At 35.4% G+C, this 10,441-nt stretch overlaps 2 protein-coding genes across 6 annotated transcripts; both read right to left on the reverse strand.

The window, feature by feature from the left end:
• Positions 1-644: 644 nt before the first annotated feature.
• Positions 645-7,763, reverse strand: LOC136775082 (sodium-dependent neutral amino acid transporter B(0)AT3). Its single transcript, XM_066729557.1, has 13 exons — positions 7,652-7,763; positions 6,586-7,024; positions 6,283-6,475; positions 6,016-6,131; positions 5,821-5,928; positions 5,668-5,751; positions 5,335-5,607; positions 5,059-5,260; positions 4,787-4,989; positions 4,379-4,580; positions 4,135-4,294; positions 3,808-4,071; positions 645-3,547 (listed from the first exon to the last, which is right to left on the reverse strand). Exons 2-13 carry the CDS (start codon positions 6,769-6,771, stop codon positions 3,352-3,354), a joined length of 2,187 nt encoding a protein of 728 aa, XP_066585654.1. The 5' UTR covers positions 6,772-7,024; positions 7,652-7,763; the 3' UTR covers positions 645-3,351.
• Positions 7,764-8,099: 336 nt separating this feature from the next.
• On the reverse strand, positions 8,100-10,241 carry LOC136778508 (uncharacterized). Of its 5 annotated transcripts, none has more exons than XM_066735457.1 (4): positions 10,171-10,241; positions 8,835-9,111; positions 8,279-8,685; positions 8,100-8,197 (listed from the first exon to the last, which is right to left on the reverse strand). In XM_066735457.1, the coding sequence occupies exons 2-4, from the start codon at positions 9,038-9,040 to the stop codon at positions 8,154-8,156; spliced, it is 657 nt and encodes a 218-aa protein (XP_066591554.1). In that variant the 5' UTR covers positions 9,041-9,111; positions 10,171-10,241; the 3' UTR covers positions 8,100-8,153. The 5 variants fall into 5 exon arrangements, with proteins under 5 accessions (XP_066591554.1, XP_066591541.1, XP_066591530.1 ...); XM_066735444.1 differs by having other exon boundaries at positions 9,979-10,177; XM_066735433.1 differs by having other exon boundaries at positions 8,835-9,841; positions 9,979-10,177.
• Between the last annotated feature and the right edge of the window lie 200 nt (positions 10,242-10,441).

Raw genomic sequence — 10,441 nt, forward strand, 5'->3', positions numbered from 1 at the left:
ATAAAACAAAAAAATCAGGACTCTCACCACACTTCGTTTACAAAAATTAAAATAATCTTTATTGTGAATTATATATAATTAAGCACGCAATACGCCCCTACCCTTTCTTTAAAATTATTTTAAAAAATTGAATTAATAGTAAAATAAATAAGCTTTATTAAAAACAATAATTTAATTTTATAAAAATCATATCGAAAATAGTGGAATGTGAATACTAAAATCGCATGAGCGAAAGTTTGTAAGTAAAATAATTCACAAAAATTAGTTTATTATTGTTTAAAATTGTTCACGTATAAAAATATCTTACATTCTATATTTTAACGAAAATTTTCTTAACATGTTCACGCCTGCGTATATCTACGGTAATTTACGGCAAATTCAAGTCATAAAAATTTTAGGATGTAAGCGTGTTAATAAAAATAGAATTCACAAAACGTTTCCTAATAGCAAAAATATAAGAGAATAGCCCAATTTCAATCGAATTGATTAAAAAAAAAAAAAAAAATCAAGAAAAGGAGCGATTTGTCGGGAACTCGTGAAATGGCACAAACTCCAGTCGGAGACTAATTGCTCGAAGCACTACTTTGCTTTTTAATAAGCAAATAAAAATGGTATAATTATAACAATAGTAGAAATCCATTTATGGCATTTATTTTTAACATTCAACTGACAACAATGTATATTTACATTAATATCATTGTGTGTATAATGTATATAGTATATGCACATAATGTGTGTATATTTGTATTTATGCTTATTTATTTTAATGTTCATCATAATTGCAACAATTAATACTATAACCATTCACCTCTTGATCGTATTTGTTATTGCGCAAGCTATACCTATCAACCCTCGAATATGTTGCCATTACGAAAAATCTCGATCAATAATACATATAAATTATTTAGTATCTCTGAAAGCTAATTAACAACTTTTTTGGCCTTATGAGTCTATTCCTTTCGTATTACTATTTCTTACCAATTGAGACGTTCATTATAATAGATATGCTTACTAATAGCGATATGATAATAGTAAAAACGTTTCCACGATATATTGTCAATGATATAGTATATTTGTACGCTCTGTGTGCAGAAACGCTTTTAATTTAATTAGATTGATTGAATAAACCCACGAATTCATATAACACTTATAATATATTATAACATTTAACAAGGATAAAGAATTATTTTCATAATGAAAATAAATAATTCTTCATTGGCCAGTAGAGTTATTGTCAATATGTATCAGTGTATCACGTACTATTCTTATAATTATATACAAGATTTTTATCATTTAACCAATTGATAAAAATCCTCTAATTATATTATCAAACAAAATAATTATTATTGTCTTTAAAAGAGTTTTGTTGATAGTTGATATTAGGATATTAGATTTTTTAAAGATTTACGCAGGCAATATGTAGGATTATAGCACCTTTTTGAGAAAGAAACAAGTAGTGAGCTATTGGATTAAAAAAAATATGTATAGGTACATTGTTTAACTCGTGTAGCCTTGGTAGAGTTGATTTGGAAATGCTTCGAGTTTGGCTGAACAACGAAGCATATAGAAAAGTGTGGCTGTCGACATATTCTACTAATATGTGTGTGCAGCGTCATTACATTTTTAATGCAATCGAACTCATCTTAAGGACGATAACTCTCTACTTGAGCTACAAAATTAACACAAAAAAAATGGCTTGTCTCTCTCTCTCTCTCTCTCTCGCTTCGACTGCGCAACTGTAAACCCTATATTCTATAACATTATAAATCAAATATCCCCATTTACGTACTACATATATATGGTATATGAAAGGATCTTCGAAATAGAAATAGATTCAAAGAGAGCTTTCATTCTCTGCTCTAATCTCATTCTCAACAAGTCCTAGTCGACAAACCGAAGCTATATTTAAACGTTAACAATTTCATTTTATTCATTATCAGTCATTAGAAAATTCCTTAACAATTCATGTAGCATAGTAAAGGGACGTCCAAAATTGTTTTCTCTGATAAATAAGGCTTACGAATTTGAAAATTATTCTCCGACTATTGAAAGAAAAGCTTTTTGTGCTTCCCTCAGCAATTGTACATTACAAATGATTATTTACTAAAAGTATATTCTTTACAAGTATAGTATATATTTCTCTCTCACTCTCTCTCTCTCTCTCTCTCTCTTTACACATATATGTATGCACGTATACATATATATAAAAGGTAAAAAAATAAATCAACTAATGCACTTCATGAAACAAAATGGCTCGATTTTCTCGACTAGGTCAAAGCAATTCACGTCAGTAGGCCTCTGTGAAATATATGCGAACGATGTCTCATCTGGCCGATTGTTTTAAGCCCTTTACACGCGCTTTGCATTATTGTCATATTCCCATCGTAGAATAAAGTCATCGGGCCTGTGATATTCGCAAATTGACGAATGCCAGCTGAAGAGGTTTTATCACGCTAATTTGAGAGTCGTTTAACTTTTCGTGACATTCGACAGGCAATTAACAGCAGGGTTGAACATTTTACCGATCGCGAGAGAAAAGAATGAATTTGAGGAACGCTCCGTACAAGCCCACTGGACGGCTTCTACTCTAATCGTAAAACTTACGCGTTAATAGCTAGGCTATAATGCTTCTCTTGCTATAATATTGTAGCGTTATAAATATCATCATTTTTCTATATAGATTTTACTATTATCGTCGATATGCCACAGCTTTTCAGAATGTCGCGTTAATCGCTCAACCATAAAGCGACGGGTCATCAATTATGTTCCTTCATCTCTTTTCATTTATCCGCTAAGTATGTTTTTTGTTCTTTCACCTTTTCATTTTTCTCCCGTTACTCACTAAGTATGTTTTTTCTCTGATATTTCATAGTTTTTCAGTTTCAAACGTTACGCATGGTTTTTGAAAGCCAGGGCGTATCATTTCGCAACTAACGTACTACGTATATATACTTTATGAAAATTCCAAGGCAGGTCGCTGAAGGAAGTTAATGTTTGAAAAGAGCGAAAAATTCTCGCCCGCGTGCGATGTCGAGCGTTCGGAGCGAGACACCGAGAGTGCATGCCTTCGAAGCACGAGAAAGATCAAGAGTCGGAGGAATTTGGATATGACGATCCTATACGTGATTGTAGCAAGAGTATACGTGGTGAGAGAATTTGGACGAGTCCAGCTCGGGATATTTGATGGATTTTGGAATAATTGACACGACCGAGCATCCTGCAGGATAAATTTCTATGTATAGATATGTTTTTACGTGTGTTGTTCGAGGGTAAAATTTCTCGCACCAGGAAGCACCACTGGATCGCGCGCAGTTAATCCGGCAAGAATATCAAGAGCTGTTGTACGTTCTCCTAGGTGAGGTCCTCGTCGTCATCGCTCGGCCCTCCCGTGGGACAGCAAAAGCCTTCGGAGCCATCGCTCCTTATGCAGAAAAGCAAGGTTTCCGCAGCCGTCACTTCGTGCGGAACAATTCCATGGAACTCTTTGAGATCAGCCGCTGGGAACCAAGCTTTCTCATTGTCGTCGATAATCAGGATCCCGAAATATCTGCAATTCGTTTCAATTCCGTTTCGTTCTATTGTGTAAATGATAAAATAAACTTCAAAACACATTTTTTATCAAACCATTTTGAACCTTTGATTACTTAATCATGTTTTACTGCACTATTTGCATAATTTTTTCTACATAACACTGATTGTTGAAATACTCAATGAACAGTTTAGGTGGGACGGTTATCTTATAATGTGAGGTTAATAATAAAATGTGTTTTACAACAGGGGAGTTTTTTAATTTTATCGTTGGCAAACCTGCAAATCGCAATGGCTGGGATCCACAGCACAGAGGCTAGAATTAAGATAGCGATGAGGACAAGAGCCCAATAAGGCCACTCGTGTTTTTCCGTGGTTCCCTTGCTAGGAACCCAAGCAGCGTATCCACTACCATCGACGATAATCTCGACAAAGGACGCTACAAGAATACTCAGCATTGCCAGTGGGCTCAAATATTTCCAGCAAATAAGCCAGTATAGGCCTGGACGGTTCCCCGTCATTAATTCAATATCATCGGCAAATCTGGAGACAATGATGCATTAGAGTGTTAGTGGACAGGCGAGGCTTGTTATAAAATGAGCTTACCTTTTCAAACCATAGACGTAAGAGACTCCGATGCATTCGAAAAAAGCAATAATCAATAAAGGAAAGTTACCGCTGAAATTATCGAACAGAACGAAAACGTAACTCCCCGCACCATGTGCAAAGGCCATTGAGATCGTGCAGCACACTAAGCATATCCCACCTATTACACGAGAGTTCCAACATTAATTCTACAAATTGGCTTCACACTTGGATAATCGATGAAAATGAATCATTTATATTTTACCAGTTAAAATTTCTTTTCTCAAGTTTGGAAATAATTTCATATCCACGATGCTGGTAACCACACCTTCCAGAGTACCGAACTGCGAATCGATTCCAAGAGTGAATAACATCAGGAAGAAAAGTACAGACCAGAACTGAGCACCAGGAAATTGATTGATAGCTTCCGTGAAAATGATAAATGCCAGACCAGTTCCCGATGCCGACTAAAAGTAATTTAACATTATCGATAATTCTCCTGATGATTTTTTATCAATTTGGAAGAAACCAAGGGTCGTTCTAGAATATTTAATTAGCTTCTTTTAAACCGAGCAATCCGAAATGGTGAAAACTGACGTAATACAATATCTTTCCAAGTATACATTTAGTCTTACGTCCCTCAGTTTTCCAAACACATACATCCATCACTCACATTGTCCAGTTCTTTCTGAAGGTCACACTTTGGTAATTCCGGCATAATTAAGTTACCCAGTGATCCATTTCCGTTTGTGACGTTAAGTAAAACTCCGACTGCCGGTATTTCCGTTGGTATCTTATCCGACTGACCAAAGATATTGATGAGCGTGGCGTTTCGTTCTAAGAGACATTGCTCGTATACCATAGTTGCTTTGAATCCTGTAATTCAATTATTAACAATCAAACTGTTTCCCAATACAGTGACAGTATCAAGGTATACCTTATTACCTATAATGGAGAAGACGACGATTCCAGCAAACATCGATGTAAAACAATTCGTCAAGCTGACCATGATGGCATCGCGATAACAATTGTTGTTAACTGGATTGTACGATGAGAATGCTATCAATCCACCGAAAGCCAGACCAAGGGAAAAGAAAATCTGGGTGCCTGCTTCCAGCCAAACCACAGGATCCGTCAATGTATACCACTGATGCAAAAGAGGAGGATGTGCATTAGCAGCATTATAACCTTGAAAATAGTCTGCAACAGCAGCACACTTACCTTAGGTGTGAACAAATGGCGAAGTCCATCGGACATGCCAGGCAAGGTGACTCCACGAAAGAAGAAAATAATGAGTACAATGTAAGGGAAAGTAGCTGTCACGTAAACCACTTTGCCTGAAGAGGCGATTCCTTTGATCATGCACATATAGACTAGGATCCAAGCTATTACAAGGGCAAGTGCGATTTTCCAGTTGAAAGCTTCCGGCGTGTTTATATCTTTGGAAATCATCAGGGTTGTCCTGTACCAGAAATATTGGGTTGGACTACTCTCCTGTGAAGAACGTACCCTTTTATCACTCTGATAACTCTTCTTTTAATTCAATTATCTCACCAAGCATTCCGGCTCCGGTGCGTATGATCCATTCGGAAAATATCTGTTGGGACATTCGGCCCAAGGCAGCTGCGATTGGAAACTCTGAAAAAAGAGCCTTTGTTATAATTGTGTTAATAGCAGTACTAAGCCTTGAATATAAAATAATCTCACTTGAACAAAGTAAAAGAGGCACCAAGCTATGATGGTGTTGTAATAGAGTGCGACGTTGAAAGAAACAACTGCGCTGCTTACACCGATACCACCCATGTAAGGTGACACCTGAAACAAAAGTTTTTTAATATAACTTTTGTTCGATATTACAGAAATTGTGCAATTTCGATAGAAAAAGTGAATGAGTGAAAATACCTGATTCCACACACCAATCGCTCCTTTTCTCAGTCTTTGACCAATCGCCAATTCAAGATAAAATATTGGTATTCCCTCGATAGCCAGCATGACAAAATATGGAATCAAGAATGCGCCTGAAAAGATAAAAAAAATGTATACTCTGGTGTAAAAAAGCCAGATTCTACTCTGTCGCGGCTATTTAAGTTTGTACTACTGATAAATACTCCATCTACGTGTTCGTTCGAAAACAACAAGTGTCTGAATTTTTCAATGGCAAAAACGTACCTCCGCCGTTTTTCTGGGCTAAATACGGAAACCTCCAGACGTTCCCCAATCCAACTGCATAGCCAACAGTAGCCAACAAGAAAGTTAATTTACTGTCCCAATTCTCTCGCTCGTCCTCGCCAGCTTCCGGTCGAAAAGTTCCTTTTCCCTCGTTGCTTCCAAGTTTACTGCTCCTTCCTTCGCTATCCCCTTTCTTTTAAAAGTAATTACGTATATATTTATTAGTTGTTGTTATTATTGTTATGTTCCTCAGCTATCGCATTTGACGAAAGTCACGACAACGTTTGCTCTACTGCAGCTTACCTTAGTGTTAGGACTGGTGTCCTCAAAGGCTGCGTTCGTGGCCCCGTAATTGGCAGTGGTAATGGTCTTGCGATTATCCACCACTAATCTCCCTTTCATCTCTTTCATTTCGAGTTTGTCGATGCTCTTCTGAGGCTTCAAATCGCGAGAGCTTTGCCGACGGACGAGGTGGGCCGTGTTCGCCATTCCTTTTGAGTTTTTCTTCCCTCAAATATTTAAATTCCTGCTCTTTCCTCTCTCTCTCTCTCTCTCTCTCTCTCTCTCTCTCTCTCTCTCTCTCTCTCTCTCTCTCTCACTTATACTCTTACACTTTTTCTCCACTTTGATTTTTTTTTATGTTTTTTCGTTTCAGGGGGAGGATATAGAATCAGGGGTGGTGGAACGGTTCCTTACGAAGACCAGATGGATCTGTCAAGCGCGCCCGTAGACTCCATCCTTCCTGCAATATGGTAACTTGCATACGAATACATCCTTTATATATTTATGATATATCCAATATTTAGTTACAATTCCAAAACGCTGATAAGAAAATATTCCAATAGGGAACCAATAAAAATCCATGTATTTTCCTATTCATACCACTATACTTTACGTGTATATTTACTTATGCGTATGAAAATCTTTTATTTTAAATTGGTTGAATAAAACTGGTTCAAAGAACACAAAATTTCAAATCGTCAAGCGATTTTGGCAATTAAAACTTTACCCTATTATTCGCTAAAAATCTACGTATTTATGCATGTATACATTAATACAAATCTGCACGATTATTATAAATGCATATTTTGTTTAGAAAATTTGATAAAGTATATAGTATTTACCCATTTTCCTAAAATCGATGTAGCCTAATTATTACGAGTAATAAAATTTAATTTATGATCTTTTTTTTTCAACAGGAAGTAAGAAAATAGTACCTATACAGTAAATTTAAGAGGAAATAGGGGAAACGTAGTTTTCTTTCGTCACTGTATTATAAACATAATAAGATTCATGAGGTTTTTTTTGTAAATTTTCGTATAGATATATATCCGAAAATGTGATAATCGGTTGTTTGTTCATCACTGACCTGGTGGGGTGAGGCGAAGAAACGCGCGAGGATCTCCTTCGGGTACGAGGAACAATTCGCTACTGTGGCACCCTCTACTATCACGTTAACTTTTGAAATCACCATATCACACGAAATCAATAGCAAGCGCCGGCGCCTCAACGCTTTCACGGTCCAGAAGAAACCCATGCAACATTCAATTGCATCTACACACTTTTAAAATCAGTTCTCGCGAGTAGAGAGTCTTGTACGCACGGAGAGAAGATTGAAGAATAAAACTCTCATTTGTTCTCTTTTGACAAGGAAGCACGGCTAGGTAAACGAGATAAAGAGAGAGAGAAAATATAACACTTATATTATTCTACATGATTGGACGACGTTGATCATATCTATCAATATAGTAGTGTTCTACTCTTATTAAGGTTTCGTAGAGTATTTTCATGAATGTGAAATTTTTAATTGAATAAAATACAGAAAAATAATTTATTTGTATAGTTTCTTAATACATTTTGGATAGATAAGGCTAAACAGCTTCTTTTGATAGAAATTGAGTAAAGGCTAGTATACCTAGAACAGAATAAAACGATTCTCATTATTTTATATGGGTAAATAAAACGAAATGTGTTTTACCTACAGAGCTATACTTACGATCTATTTTGTCCCTCTTAAATCGATCCTCTTTGAAAGATTCTCTTAAATTTTCAATTGTATCTTGCTTCGTGTAATCTAGATTTTTTAAACTATTGCTGATTTGCAGATACAACTGATGATAATAATTGTAACCATCGATCGCCCATTCCAAAAGTAAATTTAACTGTGGTCTAAATGTTGTGCTCTTCATTATTTCCGTCATACTTGAATTCTCTGTGAAACATTTATTTCTCGTTCTTTCCAAGTTGTACAGTCGGTTTTTTAAATTTTGGTTGGCGTTGTTAAATTTATTTAGAATTTCCAAAATCAAGCTCATCTCATCTTCCAATCCCATAAGAATTTTAAAAATTAATTTTTCCCGCAAATTCTCAATTTGACAGATCTCTGTTTTATCATTTTCTTCCCTGTAATAAAACGACATCTATAGTCAGTGTTACAGAACTCTGTTAATCGACCTCCCCCTCCCCTTCTTATCCAGCATTTCGCCGCACAGTAGTTCGCTCTAGTGCGCTATACTATTTTGAAAGAGAAAATAGAATAAGATTTATCTTACTTTGTCACATGACACAGTTGTTCCGATTGATTAGCCAAAGCTTGAAGTGGTCGTTCAGCTTCATTCGCCAGCGCCTTCCAACTTTCATCTAATTTTTGTAGATTGGAAAAATAACTTGTGAGGATTTTCAGCAATTCTTTTTCCATTTTGAGGTTATAGCAACCAAGAGCGCGTTTTAAGTGTATAGATGGCGCATGAAGTAACATTCCAAATTTAAGCGGTATTGCCAAAGTTTGAAAGCAGTCCAATTTTTCAAATTACATAGTCTGATTAATTGCTAATAAAAAATGAAAGTATGTTATAAATGATTTTGCCAAATGTAAAACTACTAATATATAGTGGAGGAGAATTGAAAAACTAACGAAACGTCAATTCCAAATTTCTTTAACTATCTACCTTTACATTTCTCCTAAAAGCAAATGATAGTTGTTTAAACATTTTCTAAACGGTAAATAAGAATAAAAACGATATTATTGAGCTACAATGTTCAATTTAAAATTAAGCATTGGCACATACGGTTTCTCTTATTTAATTACCGTACCCTTTTATTGTTAATTGGTAAATCTTTTATTGCTTTTCTACGAATTACACACTGTAAAAAATTAATTCAACTTGAAACGTTATCAAATAAATTTACCAAAACATGTATAACAACGAATGAAACTGCCTATATAGAGAAAACCAACCATTTATTTTGATAAAACAATTAAAATGTATATATAAATAGCATTGAAGACTGTTAAATGGAAATAATGGTTGGCCATGAATAATTGGAACATGAACTGGCGCACACGTGCAGAAACAATCGCTAATCACACAGAATAATATGTATAACTTTTTAATCTTCGATCATTATATATTCGATAACTTACAATTCGTTCTCACAGAGCTAAATTACGCGTTAAACGAAAGTTTCTGAAATACCTTTCTCGATAATTCAGTGGTTAACTTTTCATTTTAAAAAAGTTTAATGTCAGAAAAACATTTATGCAAAGTTCGAACAATTTCTATATGTTTATAAAAAAGCCACTAAAGTCTCTTTAAGCGAAAAAGACCTCGCACAAAATAATTACATATTAGCAAAATTAGTTTTACAATAAAATCATTTAAAAATCAAGTGAGATAGTAAAGTTCCTACATATACCATAATACACGGTAATAAAGACGAAATGCGAGGATCCTTTCACCGACATACTGACTAGAGAAACTTTCTACGCGAGAAGAAATATTTTTAATGGTTCTCGGACTTTTTATAGAATATCATTTTATGATATCACATCTCGCTTCGCGCATATAAAAATATAATTCCTGTCACTTGAATTAGAACGAAGCGTACACATATATATATAGATCATCAAAGAAAAAGGTAAAAATGCTGCAATCCGACCACATATAGGTAAGAAAATTTTACGAAGCGGATTAACTAGCGGGAAATGCGTCGTTCAGACCTCGGGGGTGTCGTTGAGATATTGGGGGAAAAAATGCGCGCGCAATAACGCTATATGTATATAGGAGCACGGGTCTGCTGGTGGTGTTGGAAGGGAAAGGAAACGTCGATTGGTCAAGCCACAGTAAGCCAGTCCATTCCAGGTGTTCAGCCGGCCAGT

The sequence above is a fragment of the Prorops nasuta genome, unplaced genomic scaffold (genome assembly GCF_024137725.1).
Source record: "Prorops nasuta isolate Cenicafe-Biocafe unplaced genomic scaffold, Cenicafe_Pnas_1.2 PNAS00002, whole genome shotgun sequence".
In the NCBI taxonomy this organism is placed as follows: domain Eukaryota; kingdom Metazoa; phylum Arthropoda; class Insecta; order Hymenoptera; family Bethylidae; genus Prorops; species Prorops nasuta.